Source organism: Schistocerca gregaria, chromosome 1, assembly GCF_023897955.1.
Source record: "Schistocerca gregaria isolate iqSchGreg1 chromosome 1, iqSchGreg1.2, whole genome shotgun sequence".
Classification (NCBI taxonomy): Eukaryota; Metazoa; Arthropoda; class Insecta; order Orthoptera; family Acrididae; genus Schistocerca; species Schistocerca gregaria.
Window position 1 is genome coordinate 1,208,170,692 of NC_064920.1, and position 24,211 is coordinate 1,208,194,902.

General features: G+C 39.2%; 1 protein-coding gene across 3 annotated transcripts in view; it reads right to left on the reverse strand.

Moving 5' to 3' along the window:
* Positions 1–24,211, reverse strand: part of LOC126284816 (lysosomal alpha-mannosidase-like) — a 264,961-nt gene that overhangs the window by 6,798 nt on the left and 233,952 nt on the right. For all 3 annotated transcript variants that reach the window (XM_049984023.1, XM_049984040.1, XM_049984031.1), the window contains one exon: positions 17,879–18,028. In XM_049984023.1, the coding sequence (XP_049839980.1) occupies positions 17,879–18,028 (150 nt within the window). The remainder of the gene's footprint in view (positions 1–17,878; positions 18,029–24,211) is intronic.

Here is a 24,211-nt window from a genome sequence, read left to right on the forward strand (position 1 = left end):
TCTGAGGCTGCAGCTTTGTGTTTATTATTGTCAGGTTTTAAGTTCCAATTTGTCTCACTTTTTATGCTGTGCCATATGGTTTTTATTTTAGTGTTTGAATTGCTAATTTTTTGTGCATAGTGCAACTGTTTGGCCTTCTTTACTACACTTGTTAGAATTTTACAGTATTTCTTGTAATGTAACTTTACTGCTGGGTCTGTACTAGTCCTCTGTTGTACATACAGATCTCTCTTTTTGTTACATGATATTTTTATGCCAGTAGTTAGCCACTCTTTCCTTTTACTACAGGTTGGTTTGATTTTAATGTCTTTGGGGGAAAGAAGCATCAAAATGTTGAAGGAATAAGTTCAGGAATGAGTTGAACTTCTCATTCACTGTATCAGCGTGGTATACTTCTCCCATTGTTGATGGCATAAACTATTTCTGAACAAGCAAGTAGATTCAGCATATATTGATCTAACATGTTTAACTTGGTTACAATGGCCATGTGTTGTTTTTCTGCTGGCAAGTTTTAGGGTTGTCACTTGACCGTCATGATCAGACAGACCATTTGTTACTGCCTGTGTCATCACTTCATTGTAATTTGTGGGATCTAGGAACAGATTATCAATCAGGGTCTTGCTGTGCCCATATACTCTTGTTGGGAATGAGATCATGGGGAGCAGATTGTAGGTTAAAATTCCTGAACATTATAGAAAGCCTTTCTTTTTAGTCGTGATGTTTAGAAACACCTTGCTAATGTGTGTAAAATTGTTTTTGGTCTTGGATAGTCTAGTACAGGGGACTTTTATCAAGTTTGTGTTCCTGGTTTCATAAGTATGGACATTAGCCCTAGTTTCATATATAAGAGCATTCTCTTTGGCATAGACAAGAACTCGCAGTATGTTCAAGCTGGGAACAGTAAGTATTTTGTAAGTATTCTTTGCAGGAAGTTGTGTTTAGTAGACCAAAAATGCACCTTACTAGTTTCTTCTGCCATAGGAAGACATTCTTAACCCCAGCAGAGTTCCCCCAGGTGTATTATCCCATAGTTCAAACATGTGTGAAAAAATGCATAATAGGCCATAAGGAGGTGGTCTTGATTGACAAAGTTTTTTAATTAATTTATCAGGTACACTACTCTTGATAATTTATTACAAACTTTTTCTGTCTGGGTATTCCAACATAACTTACTGTCAAGATAGATGCCTAACGATTTCACTGAACTTTCCTTGAGATTTTGCAGGTCAGTATCAAGGTTCCTGAGGGAGAAAATTGTGTGTTCTGTTTTATCATCATTTAGCTTCAATCTGTTGTCCCTGAACCACTCACTAGCCTCTTCCATCTTTAGTTCATTCATTAGTATCATAACCTTTTCATCTGCATGAGATGTGATGAAAGTTGTGTCATTTGCATACATCAGTATTTTACATGGCACCATACTTGGCAAGTCATTTACATATATAACAAACAGGAAGGGTCTCAGATCAGAACCTTGTGGGACCCCATACATAACATTCTGAAAATCAGATTTTTTGTTTTGAAACAGACTCAAAGGCATTGCTAAGATCCAACAGAGTGGCATTTGTATATTGTCTATCTTGAAAGCCATGTAGAGCAGATAACATAACGTTCTGAATGGCCTTAATTGTAGACAGCTCATTTCGAAAACCATACTGAGCCCTATTTAAGAGGTTATTACTTTTTAAAAAATCATTCAGTTGGTTTTTTGCTATAGTTTCAATAATTTTTGATATTATTTGGATTATTGCAATGGGCCTATAGTTTTTCAGTGTGTTTCTGTCTCCATTTTTATGCACAGGTAATGTGGTGATTAACTTCAAGCTGTCTGAAAATACTACTTATGTGAACATAAGATTTACAAGGAAACTCATAGGGTGACAGATTGCATTTACTATTTTTTAAGGACAAAATTGGATGGACCATAGACATCCTCTGTTCTAGAGTTACTCATCTTCGAGACAATATCAATTATACCCTTAGGGTCAACAGTTTTCCACCAGTAAGTATCTAAACCAGCATTAGATCCATCTTTCCATAAAACAGTCAGTCTATTTTCATTTCTGTGATTATTACTTGCATTGACTTCATCTGTCATAGAAAATTTTCCAAGATTTATAAAGTAATTATTAAGGGGCTGGCCAGTACTTACCTCAGCTCAGTACAGCCGATAGAGACACAAAAAACAACCGAAAATTTAAGCTCCTAGCTTTCGGAATAAATGTTCCTTCATCAGGGAGGAGAGAGGGGAAAGAAAGGGAAGAAGGGAAAGTGGATTTAGTTACTCACAACCCAGGTTATGAAGCAACAGGGAAAGGAAAACAGGGAAGGTAGCAAGGATGGAGGCATGGTTGTCAGAGGGAAGCCAAAGATATTCTACTGCAGGTACTGTGCCAGCTTCAAACCAAAGAGGATGCATACAGAAGTAAAGAGGTGTATAGTGGCTAAAGAGGAAAGGGAAAGAGGAGAAGACTGAAAAGTAAATGGGAGTGAGGTTGTTTAACGTAGGTTTAGTCCAGGGGGATGGCGGGATGAAAGGATGTGCTGGAGTGCAAGTTCCCATCTCCGCAGTTCAGAGGGACTGGTGTTGGGTGGGAGAAGCCAAATGGCACGTACAGTGTAGCAGGTTCCTAGGTCCCTAGAATTATGCTGGAGGGCATGCTCCGCTACTGGGTATTGGACATCTCCTAGGCGGACAGTTCGTCTGTGTCCGTTCATGCGCTCAGCCAGTTTAGTTGTTGTCATACCGATGTAAAAGGCTGTGCAGTGCAGGCATGTCAGCTGATAAATGACATGTGTAGTCTCACACGTGGCCCTTCCTTGAATTGTGTATGTTTTCCTAGTAGCGGGGCTGGAGTAGGTGGTTGTGGGGGGATGCATGGGGCAGGTTTTGCAGCGGGGTCGGTTACAGGGGTAGGAACCGCTGGACTGGCTGAGCGCATGAACGGACACAGACGAACTGTCCGCCTAGGAGATGTCCAATACCCAGTAGCGGAGCATGCCCTCCAGCATAATTCTAGGGACCTAGGAACCTGCTACACTGTACGTGCCATTTGGCTTCTCCCACCCAACACCAGTCCCTCTGAACTGCGGAGATGGGAACTTGCACTCCAGCACATCCTTTCATCCCGCCATCCCCCTGGACTAAACCTACGTTAAACAACCTCACTCCCATTTACTTTTCAGTCTTCTCCTCTTTCCCTTTCCTCTTTAGCCACTATACACCTCTTTACTTCTGTATGCATCCTCTTTGGTTTGAAGCTGGCACAGTACCTGCAGTAGAATATCTTTGGCTTCCCTCTGACAACCATGCCTCCATCCTTGCTACCTTCCCTGTTGCTTCATAACCTGGGTTGTGAGTAACTAAATCCACTTTCCCTTCTTCCCTTTCTTTCCCCTCTCTCCTCCCTGATGAAGGAACATTTATTCCGAAAGCTAGGAGCTTAAATTTTCGGTTGTTTTTTGTGTCTCTATCGGCTGTACTGAGCTGAGGTAAGTACTGGCCAGCCCCTCTATCTCTTTGTTAGTAATTGTTTCACATCTTTATATGAGATTTTCCATTAATTAGTTAAAGTAATTATTAAGCTCTTCTGCACTTAAGGGAATGGGTAATTTTTCTGTGGTAGTCCTAGTTTCTGTTTTAATTACATTCCGTGCTGCTTTGCATTTGTTGCTGGAATTAAGAATGTAATCATCATTGGTCTTTTTTAGCTTCAACAATCTCCTTCCTGTATATCTTTTTTAGTTTATCATAAGTGTGTTTAGAGTGATTGTCTCTGTGTGATTTTTCATAATACACTCTTAGTAAGATCCTTAATTTATGGAGATAAGGTGTATACCAGTTGCTGGAACATCTGTTCTGCTTCTTGGTATGTAACCAATTTGATTTTGTTTTGAGTGAGCAGCACTCATTAAATATATTTACAACTGCTCGTAGGAAGCAATCAAATGCTCCAGTATATGAGTCAGTTTGAATCACAGTGAAATTCCAGTGTACACTCATAATGTTATGTGTCATATTAATTATGTTTGTATGATTTAGCTGTCTCACTGCCCTAGATACTTTTGTTTCCTCTTGACCGCTGCCTAGCCCAGTTAATTTTAGAAATATGCCATCATGGTCAGACAGCATGCGTTTCACAACATCCGAGGCAACTGCAGACATTTGAGATAATATTATTTAGGCATGCATTTTGTCTTGTGGGTTTACTGTTGAGACAGAAGAACTTATATGATCTCAATGTATTCATTCTATAAATACGTGTGAAATAGGTTATTATGGATAACTTTCAGTTGCTCACAAAACTATATTTTCGTTAAGTTAATGGTTTGAGCGTTTTGGGTCCGTAACATAGCATTTTTCATAGCAAAGCAGTATTGTGGGTCACAGTTGCCTAATAATATACCACCCCTGAATTTCATTGTATATCATCACCAAATAAAATGCGTTTTAGGAAATTCTGGAAGCTACCATTGCCCTTTGCATAACACACAAACAATTTGTAGCAGATATTCCAACTGACACATTATATTACATCTTCTTTACCCTTAAAGAGGAATAGCCCTGTGTATCACCTATAATTAACCTTAAAACATTTTAGGAAACTCGCAATTTTTACCACAGGTTTTGTGCTGCATTATTAGAAATCCCATTTTGTGAATTTGCTTCAGTTCTTACAGGGAATTAGCAACTTTTTAGCTCAACAAATTAAGAGATAATGAGCAGGCTTAATTTAAAGTTATTTGTTCACTGTCCTGTAATACATTGCACCAGCCAAAATGCAGTGCACTGTGAATGCCTTTCTTGAACATGGAATGAGTTGGTCGATATCAGTAAACACCTGGAAATCACCCTTATGGCTGTAAAATGATTGGCAGCTGCTGTGAATCAGCATGTTGGAAAAGTTCCCGTGAGTTGTGTACCTGTGGTACTGGTACCAGAGGTACCACAAGTTCTGTCATCTCTTGTGGATCCTACATCCCCTGCAGAAAGTGCTGGATCTGTCATTACTCATCCACTTGACTTTGGGTGGCATATCTATGGCAGATCTAGGCATCCTGTACAATGAGGACGGAGACCAGGGAGGATTCAGGGTGTTGTAGCAATCCCCGTAAGCAACAAGTTTGTGGGGCTGTCTTTCACTGAAACAGAAACAGAGCCAGTGGGACTCACCACATCTGCTTTGGGGAAACTTGTTTTGTCTGGTGTCAAGAGGAGGCATATGTAAAGGGGTAGGGGTCCATTGATCATCAGCTGTTCAGACGACATACAGTGAATGATGGTACCCCTTAGGGAAATTGCTGCATTGGACAGGAAGCAACACTAGGTACACTAACTGTGTATTTCTGGAGCCCACTGAGAGAAAAGGGTGCAACCAACTGCAGATTGTGTCACACATTGGAACAAATGATGCTGGTGTCTGGGCTCCGAAGTCATACTTGGATTTTTCCAGTGACTGGCTGGGAAGGATGAGGAGACCAGCCTTGCGCATCTCGTTCCAGTGAATCTCACAGTCTGCAGCACTGTCCCCAAAGCTGATCATGGCCCCTTGGTTCTGAGTTGAGTGGAAGAACTGATCCAGAAATTTTGAAGGTTCTGTGACAAACTAGGCTGCAACTTCCTGGACTCGCACCATAAGATCGAGAACCGCATGCTCTCCCTAAAGGGCCAGGCGTGCACTGCAGATTAGAGGCTGCTGCTCATGTAACTCACTGTGTGTGAGGTGCACACAAGATATTTTTAGATTTGACGACTCTCCATCTAATACAGATAATGGTAGCTATGGGAAACCCAGAAGTATCAATGTAAGATCAAAAATATTCATCCCACAGATGTGAGAGTATTAAAATCCTAATGGTTAACTTCTGAAGTATTCACAACAAAATTTCCAGAGTGTGAAGTGCTACTGAAAAGCAATGAAGCTCCTGTAATATTAGGAACAGAAAACTGATTGAAACCTGGAAATGATAAAAGTAAGATTTTTATGAAAATTTGAGCGTATGTCGAAAGGATGGGCAAATGGGGAATGGAGGCAGTGTATTTGTCACAATAGACAAGAAACTCAAGTACAGTAAAATAGAAATTGAAGCTGCATGTGAGATTATTTGGGCAAGTGTCAGTAGCAGGGGTGGGCATTGGATTCTTCTGTCACCCACCAGACTCATCCCCTGATGTAACTGAAAACTTTAGAGAAAACCTCAGTTAAGTTGTTCCCCTATAATACTGCAATCATCCACATCTACATCCATACCCCGCAAGCCACCTGACGGTGTGTGGTGGAGCGTACTTTGAGTACTTCTGTTGGTTCTCCCTTCTGTTCCATTCTCGTATTGTTCATGGAAAGAAAGTTTGTCAGTATGCCTCTGTGTGGACTCTAATCTCTCTGATTTTATCCTCATGGTCTCGTCATGAGATGTACGTAGGAGGGAGCAATATACTGCTTGACTCCTTGGTGAAGGTACGTTCTTGAAACTTCAACAAAAGCCCGTACTGAGCTACTGAGCATATCTCCTGCAAAGTCTTACACTAGAGTCGTATCTATCAGCTCCTAACACTGTCGCAATTAATAAATGATCCTGTAACAAAGCTTGCTGCTCTCCATTGGATCTTCTCTATCTCTTCTATCAACCCTATCTGGTACAGATCCCACACTGGTGAGCGATATTCAAGCAGTGGGCAAACAAGTGTACGGTAACCTACTACCTTTGTTTTTGGATTTCATTTCCTTAGGATTCTTCCAATGAATCTCAGTCTGGCATCTGCTTTACCGATGATCAACTTTATATGATCATTCCATTTTAAATCACTCCTAATGCCTACTTCCAGATAATTTATGGAATTAATTGCTTCCAGTTGCCGACCTGCTATATTGTAGCTAAATGATAAAGGATCTTTCTTTCTGTGTATCCACAGTACATTAAACTTGTCTACATTGAGATCCAATTGCCATTCCGTGCACTATGCGTCAATTCGTCGCAGATCCTCCTGCATTTCAGTACAATTTTCCTTTGTTACAACATCTCGATATATCGCAGCATCATCCGCAAAAGGCCTCAGTGAACTTCTGATGTTATCTGCAAGGTAATTTATGTACATTTTGAATAGCAACGGTCCTACGACACTCCCCTGCAGCACACCTGAAATCACTCTTACTTCGGAAGACTTCCCTCGATTGAGAATGACCTGCTGTGTTCTGTTATCTAGGAACTCTTCAATCCAATCACAAAATTGGTCTGATAGTCCATATGCTCTTACTTTGTTCATTAAATGATTGTGGGGAACTGTATCAAATGCTTTGCGGAAGTCACGAAACACAGCATCTTCCTAGGAACCCGTGTCTATGGCCCTCTGAGTCTCGTGGATGAATAGCATGAGCTGGGTTTCACACGATCGTCTTTTTCAAAACCCATGCTGGTTCCTACAGAGCGGATTTCTAGTCTCCAGAAAAGTCATTATACTCTAACATAATACGTTCCAAAATTGCACAACTGATTGATGTTAGAGATATAAGTCTACAGTTCTGCACATCTGTTCGACATCCCTTCTTGAAAACGGGGATGACCTGTGCCCTTTTCCAATCCTTTGGAATGCTACGCTCTTCTAGAGACCTACGGTACGCCGCTGCAAGAAGGGGGGCAAGTTCCTTCATGTACTGTGTGTAAAATCGAACTGGTATCCCACAGGTCCAGTGGCTTTCCTCTTTTGAGCGATTTTAATTGTTTTTCTGTCCCTCTGTCCTCTATTTCAATATCTACCATTTTGTCATCTGTGTGACAATCTAGCGAGGGAGCTACAGTGCAGTCTTCCTCTGTGAAACAGCTTTGGAAAAAGACATTTAGTATTTCGGCCTTTATCCTGTCATCCTCTGTTTCAGTACCATTTTCGTCACAGTGTCTGGACATTTTGTTTTTAACCACCTACCTCCTTGACATAAGACCAACATATCTTTGGATTTTCTGCCAAGTCAGTACATAGAACTTTACTTTTGAATTCATTGAATGCCTCTTGCATAGCCCTCCTTACACTACATTGGTGGACACTTTAATCATCCAACAATTAACTGGGAAAACTACAGTTTTGTCAATGGTGAGCTTGATACAACATCCTGTGAAACAATACTAAATGCTTTCTCTGAAAAATACCTAGAATAGTTAGTTAGGAACGACACTCATGATGGAAATATATTGAATATATTGGCAACAAGTAGGCCTGACTTCTTTGAGGCTGTCCACAACGAAACGGGTATCAGTGACCACTGTGCTGTTGTGGCAGTAGTGATTACCAAAGTACAAAGGACAGCTAAAACATGCAGAAAGATATACATGTTCAGTAAACAAGATAAAACATCAGTAGTATCGTATCTCAATGAGGGACTTGGCACTTTCAGCACAGGGCAAGCACATGTAGAGGAATTATGGCTCAAGCTCAAAAGAATAGTTGACCATGCACTGGATACATATGTATCCAGCAGATTGGTTCATAAAGGGAGGGAACCTCCATTCTATACAATCAGTGTAAAGAAACTTCTAAAAAAATGGAGATGATTGAATAATAGGTAGGGCTATAGATAGAATGTGTAGAGCTTGTAACATTACAGGGCATATTGGGACATATTGAAGTATTCGATACTGTAGACTTTTAGGGGATGTCGATACAGATATGCAAAATGTAAAGGGAAACTTTGGTGATGTTTAAATATTGTACTGTGTTAATATTAGGACATTTTGCACAGAAAGGACAAAATAGAATTAATATAAATATATATTAGTGTTAGTAACCTATTTTCATTCAATTTTGTAATTATATTTCATTTTGTAAAAGAAAGACTCACTGTTTGCTGTAGCTCTGATTAATTGTATAAATTATCAGTTTTGAGCTAAATTATTTCGTATAATATGGACAAGATACTTTTAAAAACTCACCAGCTAAGGAGAAAATCTGTAAATGAACGTTTAATGCATACTTCTGGAACTTTCTATGGAGAAATTCTATATTATGATCGCAAAAATACGAAAACTTGTGAAAACTGTTTCATAACCTAATTTCGAAAGACGATTTGTATCAAGAAATATTGCTAAAAAGATTTATTTACGTTTTGAAACACGATTTAAATCATTTTACATATAAATAGTTGTTCTAAATCACTCAAGAAATATCCAGAAATCAAATGTCAAGATATTTCTGGAAACGTCGGTGCAAGTCTGGTGAAGGTTATCCAGAAGCTGGTAGAAAAATGTTATAAAATCTATTTGGAAATTATGCTAGTAAGAATTTATATGTACTGATCCTTTTACTTACTTTAATCTATACTAAAATTCTGTAATGTCTAATTTAGTTTTAAGTCGTGAATTGCTATCGTATTGTAAACAAAACATTGTCAAAGACTCTCATTATTTGGAAAGATATTAATACACCTAGGAGTTGTCAGATGCCAGTTCGGAAGTTCGGATACGCAGTGTGGTTAGCTCTGAGAGTCAGTTGTTGAGTCTGGGAAGTCTGTCAGTTCTGTTTGTAAATAAACGTCTGTAATGAAGAATTACTTGTTGTTGTCAATATGAACTCAAGACCTTTTGCACGAAGCAGACACCTCCTAATGCAACGTTTTAATTTGGTGTTGAGGAGCTGAAATGTTATAATTTGGTGCAGAAAGTCCTGGGACGTTATAATTTGGTTGAGGAAGCTGGGATGTTATAAGCTATAGGTAGAGAGATGGTAAATGAAGCACGTTTTGCTGTTATGAGAGCAGTGTGCGATGCCTTCAATGAGCACCAAATCAGAATATTGTCAAATGATATTCCACAAAACCCAAAGAAATTCTGATCATATGTAAAGGATGTTACTGGTACCAAAGTTAGTGTCCAGTGCTTAATGAATGAGACAGGAACTGAAACTGAGGGTAGCAAAGCAAAAGCTGAAATGCTTAACTCCAGTTTTAAGTGTTCCTTTATAAAGGAAAATCCAGGAGAATTGCCCCAATGTAATCCTCATACCTCTGGAAAGGTGAAATAAATAAATATTAGTGTCAGTGGTGTTGAGAAGCAGCTGAAATCATTAAAATCGAACAAAGCTTCAGGGCCCAATGTAATCTCTGTCAGATTCTGTACTGAATTTGCGGCTTCTGAATAAAATCTATTGTAGATCCCTCAAACAAAAAACCTTGGCCAGTTATTGTAAAAAAAAAAAAAACCAGGTCACACTGGCCTGCAAGAAGGGTAGTAGAAGTGATCCACAAAACTGCTGTCCAATATCCTTCACATTGATTTGTTGAAGAATCTTAGAATGTGTTCTGAGCTCAAACATAATGAGGTATCTTGAACAGAATGACCTCTTCCATGCCAAATAGCATGATTTGCAAAAACATCGATCATGTGAAACTCAACTCACACTTTTCTCATGTGACATACTGAAAGCTTTGGATCAAGGCAGTCATGTAGGTGCAATATTTCTTGATTTCCAAAAAGCATTTGACTCAATATCACACCTACACTTACTGTCAAAAGTATGATCATTGGGGGCATGAAGTGAAAATTGTGCCTGGCTTGAGGACTTTTTGGTAGTGAAGACACTGCATGTTATAAGGGATGGAGAGTCATATTTGGATGTAGGAGTAACTTGGGTGCACCATTGGGAAGTGTGTTGGGACTTGTGATATTCATGGTGCATATTATTGACCTTGCACACAATATTAATCGTAAAATAAGGCTTTTTGCAAAGACTGGCAACTTGCTTTAAATGTTCAGAAATATAAACCTGTGCACTTCACAAAATGCAAATGAGCCTAGTATCATATAACTATAATATGGACCTGGCCAGTTCCTACAAATGCCTGGGACACAGGCTCAGTTGTGAGTATAGCAGGTGGTAGGCCTCAGTTTAAAGTTAAAATACAGGGGAAGTGCACTCAACAAAGGAGATTACAAATCGCTTGTGCAACCGGTTCTAAAATATTGCTCAGGTGTGTGAAACCCAAACCAGATAGGACCACAGGGCATACTAAATCTACACAGAGAAGGGCACCACAAATGAAAGGTTTGTTTGATCCATGGCAGAGACTCATAGAGATACTAAAGAAACTGAACTGGAAGACTCTTGAAGATAGATGTAAACTATCCTGAGAAAGTCTATAAATAAAAATTCAAGAACCAGGTTTAAATGATGACTCTAGGAATATACTACAACACTACATATTGCTCACACAGAGATTGTGAGGATAAGACGAATAATTACTGCACACACAAAGACATTCAAAGAATTATTCTTCCTATGCTCCATATGTGAATAGAATGGGTTGTTGTTGTTGTTGTGGTCTTCAGTCCTGAGACTTGTTTGATGCAGCTCTCCATGCTAATCTATCCTGTGCAAGCTTCTTCATCTCCCTGTACCTACTGCAACCTACATTCTTCTGAATCTGCTTAGTGTATTCATCTTTTTGTCTCCCTCTATGATTTTTACCCTCCATGCTGCCCTCCAATGCTAAATTTATGATCCCTTGATGCCTCAGGACATGTCCTACCAGCCGATCCCTTCTTCTAGTCAAGTTGTGCCACAAACTTCTCTTCTCCCCAATCCTATTCAATACCTCCTCATTAGTTATGTGATCTACCCACCTCATCTTCAACATTCTTCTGTAGCACCACATTTTGAAAGCTTCTGTTCTCTTCTTGTCTGAACTATTTATTGTCCATGTTTCACTTCCATACATGGCTACACCCCATACAAATACTTTCAGAAACGACTTACTGACACTTAAAACTATACTCAATGTTAACAAATTTCTCTTCTTCAGAAACGCTTTCCTTGCCATTGCCAGTCTACATTTTATATCCTCTCTACTTTGACCATCATCAGTTATTTTGCTCCCCAAATAGCAAAACTCCTTTACTACTTTAAGTGTCTCATTTCTTAATCTAATACCCTCAACATCACCCGACTTAATTCGCCTACATTCCATTATCCTTGTTTTGCTTTTGTTGATGTTCATCTTATATCCTCCATTCAAGACACTGTCCATTCCATTCAACTGCTCTTCCAAGTCCTTTGCTGTCTCTGACAGAATTACAATGTCATCGGCGAACCTCTAAGTTTTTTTTTTCTTCTCCATGGATTTTAATACCTACTCCAAATTTTTCTTTTGTTTCCTTTACTGCTTGCTCAATATACAGATTGAATAACATCAGGGAGACACTACAACCCTGTCTCACTCCTTTCCCAACCACTGCTTCCCTTTCATGCCCCTCAACACTTATAACTGCCATAAACCCTAATAACTGATACAATGGGACATACACTCTGCTATGCATCTCATGGTGGTTTGCAGAGTATAGCTGTAGATGTAGAATATCATAGAACTGTGAAAGTCAGATTAAAACTGTGTGCTGGACCAGGAAACAAACCCAGGATATTTGCCTTTTGGTGGCAAGTGCTCAGTTGTTAGAGAATGTGTCCACGAAAGGCAAAGGTCCTCTGTTCATCTCCTGTTCTTGCACATTGTTTTAATCTTACAGGAAGTTTCGTATCAGTGCACAGTCTGTTACAGAGTGAAAAATTCGTTTTGTGTCTTATAAGCTTGTTGAACAGAATGTTAATACATCCTCAAACATGTAAGCTGGTCACTTTTGAGCACTGTAGGTTGTGGACTGATGGTACCACATACTTGTATGACTGTGTAACACTGATGTAGGTCATGGCAGTGAAGTGGTGTATTTGTGGCAGGCACTTGTATGCAATCAGCATAGTAAGATGGGATGATGTGAAGTCATGGCAGAAAGGAGGTATCAAGTTGGGACATGACCACACCATGAATGAAACTGCCCAATTGGTTGAAACAGAACTGCAGACTGTCCAGCACGACTACAAGTAATGGTACGTCACTCACAGCCATGTTTTACATGTTAATGTTGAGCACCTGTGGGCAATGTCATCTTCTAAGATCACAACAGCTGTGTTCAAAGGGCTGCACACATTTATCCCTAGATTGGTGAACACTTGGACATGCTCCTACATCTTGAGTGGCCCACTAAATTGCCCAGTCATAATCCTATCAACAATGTCCTTGCTGTTTGGAACAGCAGCTGAAGTAAAGCAGTCAGTATCCCTGCAGTTCCACTCTGCAGGACATAATCGTCAATGAGTGGTTTCTGCTGAAGAACTTTGTGTAATTGAGGCCATTATCGAGGCTAGAGGAAGTCATACACAGTATTAGCATGTCTTCTGGGGTGAGGAGTGGAGGAGGACACAGATAAGTCTGTAGTTTTTCATGTCTTCTGTGTTATCTTTCTTGTCAACTACATAAATTATAGCATTGTTCCATTTGGAATAATTTTGCATCTTCCTTCTGAATTGCTTTGCCTCCAGCTTTAATAAGGCGTAAATGGCCCAAGGAGACAGAATAAATGGTCACAAGCTCGTTTCATACATGGCAGTGCATAACAGAAATATTGAAAATCGTGTTCTGCTGCAAGCTTAAAAAGAGACATCGGCTGTCCCATAAAAAAGCCTCCAACAATGTTTGTGCACCATTATTAAGTAAGTGATCTAGGAATATAGTGTATAGAATTTAATGAGCTAGTATTAAATAAAGAATCCCAACTTATACTACAGTCTCCTATGTGTATCTCCCATAGGGACTGCAGAGGCAAGTTCAGGCTAATTAAAATGCAAATAGACGGATTTTAGCAGTGATGCTTCCTGGACTCCGTGCACGAGTGAAACAGGAAAAATCACTACTACTATGTTGTACAATGGCTAATATCCTCTACCATACATTACCTAGAGGTTTGCAGAGTATAGATGTAGATCGACTACTGTCATTTATTGTCCATCATCACCATATCATCAGTGTGAACAGATTGCAGCATTCAAAATGCATTTGGGCAAACATATCAATGATGAAGTTATAATTAGATAGATTGAAGTGGGTGAAAATCTTGGCATGAATAAACACATTTAAAAAGTGATTGGTTGCTGTATTCCTCCAACTAATTTAATCCATGACCACTTCAAAATTTAATAGTAATGGGTGACTGGAATTCGAGTGTAGGAAAAGGGAGAGAAGGAAACATAGTAGGTGAATATGGATTGGGGCTAAGAAATGAAAGAGGAAGCCGCCTAGTAGAATTTTGTACAGAGCACAACTTAGTCATAGGTAACACTTGGTTTAAGAATCATGAAAGAAGGTTGTATACGTGGAAGAACCCTGGAGATACTAAAAGGTATCAGATAGATTATATAATGGTAAGACAGAGATTTAGGAACCAGGTTTTAAGTTGTAAGACATTTCCAGGGGCAGATGTGGACTCTGACCACAATCTAGTGGTTATGACCTGTAGATTAAAACTGAAGAAACTGCAAAAATGTGGGAAATTAAGGAGATGGGACCTGGATAAACTGAAAGAACCAGAGGTTGTACAGAGTTTCAGGGAGAGCATAAGGGAACAATTGACAGGAATAGGGGAAAGAAATACAGTAGAAGAAGAATGGGTAGCTCTGAGGGATGAAGTAGTGAAGGCAGCAGAGGATAAAGTAGGTAAAAAGACGAGGGCTGCTAGAAATCCTTGGGTAACAGAAGAAATATTGAATTTAATTGATGAAAGGAGAAAATATAAAAATGCAGTAAATGAAGCAGGCAAAAAGGAATACAAACGTCTCAAAAATGAGATCGAGAGGAAGTGCAAAATGGCTAAACAGGGATGGCTAGAGGATAAATGTAAGGATGTAGAGGCTTACCTCACTAGGGGTAAGATAGATACTGCCTACAGGAAAATTAAAGAGACCTTTGGAGAGGTATGAACGTGTATGAATATCAAGAGCTCAGATGGCAACCCAGTTCTAAGCAAAGAAGGGAAGGCAGAAAGGTGGAAGGAGTATATAGAAGGTTTATACAAGGGTGATGTACTTGAGGACAATATTATGGAAATGGAAGAGGATGTAGATGAAGACGAAATGGGTGATACGATATTGCGTGAAGAGTTTGACAGAGCACTGAAAGACCTGAGTCGGAACAAGGCCCCCGGAGTAGACAACATTCCATTAGAACTACTGACGGCCTTGGGAGAGCCAGTCATGACAAAACTCTACCAGCTGGTGAGCAAGATGTATGAGACAGGCCAAATACCCTCAGACTTCAAGAAGAATATAATAATTCCAATCCCAAAGAAAGCAGGTGCTGACAGATGTGAAAATTACCGAACTATCAGTTTAATAAGTCACAGCTGCAAAATACTAACGCGAATTCTTTACAGACGAATGGAAAAACTGGTAGATGCGGACCTCGGGGAGGATCAGTTTGGATTCCGTCGAAATGTTGGAACACGTGAGGCAATACTGACCTTACGACTTATCTTAGAAGAAAGATTAAGAAAAGGTAAACCTACGTTTCTAGCATTTGTAGACTTAGAGAAAGCTTTTGACAATGTTGACTGGAATACTCTTTTTCAAATTCTAAAGGTGGCAGGGGTAAAATACAGGGAGCGAAAGGCTATTTACAATTTGTACAGAAACCAGATGGCAGTCATAAGAGTCGAGGGGCATGAAAGGGAAGCAGTGGTTGGGAAAGGAGTGAGACAGGGTTGTAGCCTCTCCCCGATGTTATTCAATCTGTATATTGAGCAAGCAGTAAAGGAAACAAAAGAAAAATTTGGAGTAGGTATTAAAATTCATGGAGACGAAGTAAAAACTTTGAGGTTCGCCGATGACATTGTAATTCTGTCAGAGACGGCAAAGGACTTGGAAGAGCAGTTGAACGGAATGGACAGTGTCTTGAAAGGAGGATATAAGATGAACATCAACAAAAGCAAAACGAGGATAATGGAATGTAGTCCAATTAAATCGGGTAATGCTGAGGGAATTAGATTAGGAAATGAGATACTTAAAGTAGTAAAGGAGTTTTGCTATTTAGGAAGTAAAATAACTGATGATGGTCGAAGTAGAGAGGATATAAAATGTAGACTGGCAATGGCAAGGAAAGCATTTCTGAAGAAGAGAAATTTGTTAACATCGAATATAGATTTAAGTGTCAGGAAGTCATTTCTGAAAGTATTTGTTTGGAGTGTAGCCATGTATGGAAGTGAAACATGGACGATAACTAGTTTGGACAAGAAGAGAATAGAAGCTTTCGAAATGTGGTGCTACAGAAGAATACTGAAGATAAGGTGGATAGATCACGTAACTAATGAGGAGGTATTGAATAGGATTGGGGAGAAGAGAAGTTTGTGGCACAACTTGACTAGAAGAAGGGATCGGTTGGTAGGACATGTTTTGAGGCATCAAGGGATCACAAATTTAGCATTGGAGGGCAGTGTGGAGGGTAAAAATCGTAGAGGGAGACCGAGAGATGAGTACACTAAGCAGATTCAGAAGGATGTAGGTTGCAGTAGGTACTGGGAGATGAAGAAGCTTGCACAGGATAGAGTAGCATGGAGAGCTGCATCAAACCAGTCTCAGGACTGAAGACCACAACAACAACAACAACCACTGTGTGTAATCACCAGTATAGTGGATAAATTATTAAATTCTTAGTTGTCCTATTTTTTGCATTAAAATCCTCCATTTTCATTTTAATACTTGCAAAAATGTAATTAAGGACTCTCTTAACCCTTATTAGAACTACCTTTTACCACACTTTGAAATCAACTGAACTATGTGTAAAGCTTTTGAAGTTTATTTTAATTATGAGTTCTGTCACAAATAATGAAAAGTAAAAGAAAGAAATGATGAATTATTATTCATGTAAAGCAAGTAATTCTGTAGTTAAGATTTGTTTTCATGTCCTCCAATACCTCGTGTCAGTGCACACAATGTGTGTGGAAATAAAAGACCATATGGGGATTAACTGAATCTATAAAAAGGTTTCGAATTTCACGTTTTAATTGAAATCAGTATCTCAAGACATACACAAGCACTTTATTTAATGACAGCATATTGGTCTGTCCTGCTCCAATTGGTTCTTGAATGAGCACTTGGTAAGTGGCTGTTTCTCCAAGTAATGTAAATGACAGGGATTATATAATTTAATGTTTTGTGTAAACAAGAAATTTAACTGATTCTGATTAATCTTGAGTCTTGCCTACTCACAGAAAATTGGTTCAATAATAGAGATAATATGAAGTTCCATGATTAATTAAAATAGTTTCATCTGGAATTGTATTAATATGAGTACTCCCAATCACACAAGAAAGGCTAGTATAGTAGCATCACTATAGATAGTTATACCAGATTTCTTTATGATACAGGGAAGATTCAAGGTAGCTTCAAGATGTTTGTTTACCACATGTGCATATATGTATTCTCATAATTAGTTAGGAAGTTATTGTTTCCTTGATTTTTAGTTAATATTCTTCTGCAATAATGTATATAAATGAAAAGTTTAGATTGAATGTTCGATAGTAGAGAATTAGGAATAGTCAGTCTGGATCCATGCACAAAGGGATGGGCAGCTCAATAGCGGCACACAAATGGGTAGTTATCAAGTGAAGTAGACCAAGATGGTAGAATTAGTAAGTAGTTATCAAGCAAAAATCTCTGTTGCCAGGTAATATTTACAACTGGCTTTAAATTTTCTACATAGCAGAGTCTCATGTATAATTAGAAATAATTAAAATTAAATTATCAGAGACTACAACTGATTCAGGGTTATAAGACAGCACTAGAAAAAAGGACTATTAAATGGTTGCATGTTAAGAATGGTAAATGGCTGAGTGATTGGAAATATGGGACTAGCATTCATGCCTTAAATTGCCTTCCACTTGTGACAACAGAGTAGAAGCAAACACAAACAACTACATTTACTATACAAACAAATACATTTACTTTTGCACATGTTTTACAGGAGGATATTCATATGCATTGAAAATACTGACACTGTACTCTGTAGATACATACCTCCAAATTTACTACAGTGGCATTTGAAAGGATAGGATCTTCATTATTTTCAAGTATATGTTCTAGCCGCAATAATACTGTATTATTTTTCCATGGTTCCAAAGTTAGAATGTGGACGTTTTCTGGTACATTTTGGAAGACTCCTGAGAACTGGAATGGAACATTTCAAATGAGCCATAAGTAAATATGTACCAGTTTTATATATAATTTAAATTCAAGTCTCACACATTGTTTACATATCACTATTAGTATTATTATTATCATGCCTCGGACACAACATTACAAAATTACAAACTGCAGTTACACACGAGGAAAAACATAATAAATAAATGAAATGTATTGAGTTGATCATAGAACCCAAGAACCCACAGTCTGAATAGCTGTTTTATAAGCTTGGAGGATCATACATAGCACAGGATTAACACAGAGCTTCCAAGAGTCAAAGTACCATGTATATTGAAGTTCATCACATTCACAAAGTTCCTCTTTACATGGCAAGTTGTGGTTGGCATCGCATTTCCCTTTGACATTCTTGTATTGACCCCTAACTACCATTCTTTACAAAAATTGTATTTGATGATATTCATGAGGTGATCTTTCATTCAAGGTTTTTCTTCACAGAAGTCTTTGACATGTAACCAAACCAACAATGTCCACAGCCTTTAACTGTTCTTTTTCTCAATTTCTGCTACTATTCCTTCTCTGACTTTTGGGGCTTCTTTTCCCAAAAAAATAATACATGATACTGATTGAAGCAGATCATAGGTATCCTGTTACAAGGCATTCTAAACATTCACTTGTAATGATATTTGATGATTCGAAAAACTACAGACAGTATACAAATAGTCAGTAATTCAAGAAAAGGGTCTCATATACAAACAATATAATGAAAAGAATATATTTTTACTTATTGTAGGGATGACTTGTTGAGCTGCAAACAGGCACAACAAAAAGACTGTTATGCACCTGAGCCTTCAGCAAAAGCCTTCTTCAGAAAGGAAAACACACACACACACGTAATCACACAAGCAAGCCAACTCACACACACAAATGACTGCTATCTCTGCCAACATATGCTTTTGATAGGTATATTGAATACTGTTCCTCCTCCTCCTCCTCCTCCTCCTCCTCTTTTCTCCTCCCTCCTCTTTATCCCCCCTCTTCCTGCCTCTGTCTGTCCACCATATTCTCCCACCTCATCCTGTCAATCTCCTCCTTCCCACTCTGTCTATCTCTTCATCCCCTCCTCCCCCTCTCTTTGTCCATTTCCTCCACCCCTCTCTCTAACCAATCTTTCTTCCCCCTCCCTCTGACCATTTCCTCCACCCCCTCTCCCTTTCCATCTCTGCATCCCCCTGTTCCCTTTACAGCTGCCCACTATCTCTCAACACCTCCCACCTGCTTCATGCATCTCCCCCTCATCCTCCTCTCTCTCTCTCTCCATTTTGTCCTCCCCTCTCTCTCTCCATTTTATCTGCCCCTCACTCTCTCTATCCCCTCCTCTATCCATCTCAACCTGTCCCCACCCATTCTCATCAGCCATGTAGTCCCTGCAGTACAATTCATCAAAGCAGATTGATACTACTCCCATAACACATCTGTCACGCAGGGCTGGCTAGGCATCAGTGGCTTAAAAATCATTTATTTGCCCATGACATAGAGGTCGCCATGCAAAACAAGTCAATAAATAGGGCCAATACTACTTCGACAAATCACACCTGTCATGCAGGTCAGCTACATATCAGGGGCTGGCATTTGATTTAGTATACCGATACTGTTCCCGCACAACATCCCGTTGTGCAGGACAGCCTATACACTAGGGTTGCAAAAACATCTTTTTACCTGTATCTCACCTCCTACTGGAGCTAGGAGGTTGTATACTCAATGTGCTGATAATCATGAGACCTGCTGTTTCTGTGCCAAATTTGTTGAAATTAATCCAGGGGTTTGGGAGGAGCTCCCGGACATACACACATACACTTTGTTTTGTATACAAAACGAAGAATTACTAACAGATTGCTTTGTGGACATATATTAGGAGTAAAACCACTGTTAGGAAAAAGCCACTGATATTCCTCTTGAACATCCCAACTGCAGTATTTATCTAATACTATATACTAAGCATTTATATAACTTTACTCTTTTCAAAAATAGCTGATCCAACTCAGAGAAAAAGCAGTGGTCAAAAGAGTTAAAACTACAATGCTATCAGTTTTGTAAAATGATTCAGTCTATTGTTCAGAAAGCAAAAGCACATGAAATATGATCACAAAATACAGCAATACAAGAATAAAGCTAAAATACTTGAGAATATCACCAAACAATAAACAATCAACAATTGTGGTGCAAATTAAGTAGAGTTACCAGAAAGTAGTTCTTTTAGAAATGATTCAAACAAAATGAAATAATTGACATTCAGATTAAATGATTACTCTACTGCAGTGGTATCTAATTATAAAAAAAAAAAAAAATGTACAGAGTGATTATAGTTAAAGTTAAACTTTCAAAACGCTGTAGAAATAACACTACTGATCAGAATGATTTCAAACTGTGATTGAATATTATCAGGAAGGGAGGAAAACATGGAAAATGAAAACAATAGTGTGAAAATTGATCAATAGATACCACTGTGTGTGTCAGAATACGCCGATGAAAACACCTGTCATGTGTATGACCCATTGAAGTTAGTATAAAAACACCGGATATCCGGCTTTTCCTCCTCTCGCGTCTGCGACGATCGTCATGAGTGTCTCAATGCAGGACCGTGCTCTGCCTGTAAAGCTGCATTACAAGAATGATGTCTGTGTACATGTTGCTCTGCAGAGGTTCCGGACACTGAGGGGTTTGAAAAATGGGATCGGTTCGATGATTGCCATTGGTCTGGAGAAAATGATTTGTAAATTTGAAAAGACAGGTCCTTTTGGTGTGTAACATGCTATAGGGAGGAAAGAAATTGATTTGATGTCAGTGGAAGCAGTGACCACAGCAATACAGGAGGAGACGAGGTGTGGTGTGCAGACATGTTGTGCACGGAGAATTGCCCAAACATTGGACATACCCGTAAGCACAGTGTGTAAAATCCTATGAAACATCCTTCTTTACTATCCATTCAAAGTTACCAATGTGCACAAGTTGCATCCTGTTGACGTGCCAGCAAGAGAGACTTCTGCTTTAGAATTCTGTGCTTGCATGGAAGTGGGCGATGATTGGCCACGGAAGATTTTTCAGGCAGATGAAGCCCTCTTCCATGTGACAGGATATGTAAATACACAGAATTGTTGAATATGGGCAACGGAAAAGCCACACGCAAATCAACCAGTACCACTTCATCTTCAAAAGGCCTCTGTGTGGTGTGGGCTTGCGGCATCATTTATCATAGGACCATATTTTTTTCAAAGAGACAGGTGCTTCTGGTCCTGTTACCTGAACTGTCACTGGCAAGTGGTATGAGTGTCTTTTGTGAAACCACATTATCTCTCCAACAGTGTGGATGAGATTATTTTTATGCAAGATGGTGCACCTCTGCACACTGCAAATCCGGTTAAGCAGCTGCTGAAGCACCATTTTGGAAATGCTAGAATTAGCAGTGGCCATTTCCCTACAGCATGGCCATCCCTATCACCAGATCTTAATCCGTGTGACTTCTGGCTGTGGGGTCATCTGAAAGATGATGTGTTCAGTGTTCTGATTGCAAACTTAACTGCATTGAAGGCATGCATTGCACAACACATTCTGAATTCCCATTAGTTTTTAATCACACCTCATATTAGGTCACAAAATTTTAGTTTTTATACTCTGGTACTGTAAATTACTATGTACTGATTAACTTCATGTATTGTAAAAGATAATTTGTTTGAAGTCACTGTGTATTGTGTAACACTGTATTGCAAAAGATTATGTATTTTAAATCATTGTGTGTTATGTAACATTATGTACACAAGGTGCAAGCTATTATATGTATTTACTGCATAAACCATTATATGTATGTATCTTCTAGACTGTAGACTTAAAGATGTGTCCTATGTTACAATTACATATCTGTACAAAAGCTAATTTATAGGACCAATAAAATCATAGTGACAGTAAGTAATGTTCTCAGAGCTGTTAACATTGCAGCAGGAGCATATGTCTCATTTTAGTGAAAACTTTTCCTGTGAGAACAACCACGAGCAACTAACCTAGCTTTATAACTACTAATGTACATCTACCTCTACATACATTCTCTGAAAGCCACTGTACAGTGTGAGGCAGTGTGTACCCTGTACCACTACTAGTCTTTTCCTTTTCTGTATCATTTGCAAATAGAGCGAGGGAAAAACGACTATCTATATGCCTCCATATGAGCCCTATTTCTCAAAATCTTATGTTCATGGTCCTTATTTGCAATGGACGTTGGCGGCAGTAGAAATGTTTGATGGTCAGCTTAAAATGCCGGTTGCCTAAATTTTCTCAGTAGTGTTTCTCTAAAAGAATATTGTCTTCCCTACAGCGATTCCCATTTGAGTTACCAAAACATCTCCATACCACTTAAAGTGTAGCTTGAACCTACTGGTAAAAAATCTAGATGCCCGCCCTTGAATTCCTTCATTGTCTTCCTTCAATATGACCTGTACAGATCCCAAACTCTCAAGCAGTAATTAAGAATAAGTCCCACTTGTGTCCTGTATGTGGTCCCCTGCACAGGTGAACCGCTCTTTCCTATCATCCTCCCAATAAACCAAAGTTGAGTATTCAGATGCTTGTTCCATTTCATATCACTTTGAAATGTTATGCTGAGATATTTAAATGACTCAACTGTGTCAAGCACAACACTATAACCAAAGATTACAGGTTTGTTCTTCCTACTCATCCGCATGTTGCGTACATCATCACATTTCACTTAAAAAACCCACTTAGTGTCAGCACCTTCTTGTTTTTAGTTCATTCACATAGTGTCCATGTCATGTGTTTATTTATTGTTCTCATCTCTTCTGCTACAGCGTGAAGTCATTCTTCTTTGAATGCTGTGCTGAAGATGTCCCTGAAACTGTCTGCAGTGTGCAATGTCTCAATGTGCAATTCTGCATGTAGTGCAAATATAGCACCATCTTCCATCAATGCTGGTCATTTTATTTTTCTTACACTTGTGCAGATTTCATGAGATTTCATATCTTCAGCATAATTATCACTTGATAGGGAGTCATTTCTGTTGTCATTGGCATTTTGTTCATCAATGTTAACTCCATCATTTATGTATTCTGGCAATCACTTTTCCAGAAAGTCATAAACATTTTACACACCCAAACACTTTCAGCTTCTGCAACTTGGGTATTGCACCATGCCACATAGTAGCAGGAACCATCATTTTTAATGCACACATTGGTGTTCTATTTATTAAGTAAACTGAAGTCTGTACTGTTTCTGACCAAAAAGATTTTATTGTTCAGCAACATGCAGCTAGCTTTCTTTTTGGTGTTTCTACTGTTGGAACCACATGATTACCCCAACGGTGGTGGAAGAAATGGATGAGCAAAATTCAGGATGAGGCACTGCTTCCTTTGTGTGGACATGGATTGAGAGTGTTGGTGTTGACTGGAAGCAAGTAGTGTGTAAGGTAACCTTGACTGAATCAGACTTTTATTCAGGTTTGTTCAGAGGTACAGTCTCCATTGGAGGGGTGGCCATTACCCACAGGATGACTTGATGAGAAGCCACCATCAGCAGGTACGTCAGGGCAGCGACTTGCATATGCAGCAGCATCCGGTGACATCAGCAGGACAGTGTAACTGGCAGAGACTGTACACCACAGCTGATGGGTGGCAGCCCTGTCAAGGCTGCTGGCCTGCTTTGAGCCATGGAATACAGCTCAGGGAAGGTCAACACACTGTAGTCCCCAGCATGGTTGATGTTAAAGGTATCTTCCTGCCCTGAGCAGGGATGATTGGCAGTGAATTCCTTGAGGAACTGAGTGCAGCAACAGGATAGCCAGGCAGCTACCTGTATGGATTCAAACACACATCTCACCAGGGAGGTAGGTGCGCTCAGGAGGTGACTCCATGCCACGAAGATCACAGAAACTCAGTATATAATCTTATGCTCAAGCAGATGCTTGCAGCTTTTGAGCCTAAATGTAGAATAGGTGACAGACTGCATCTCTGTGTACTACAAATGGTTTTCATCTTGAAGTTAGAGGCTGGCTCTGGCAGCATAGCTCAGTGTCATGTTTATACACTACTGGCCATTAAAATTGCTACCCCAAGAAGAAATGCAGATGATAGAAGGGTATTAATTGGACAAATATATTATACTAGAACTGACATGTGATTAAATTTTCACACAATGTGGGTGCATAAA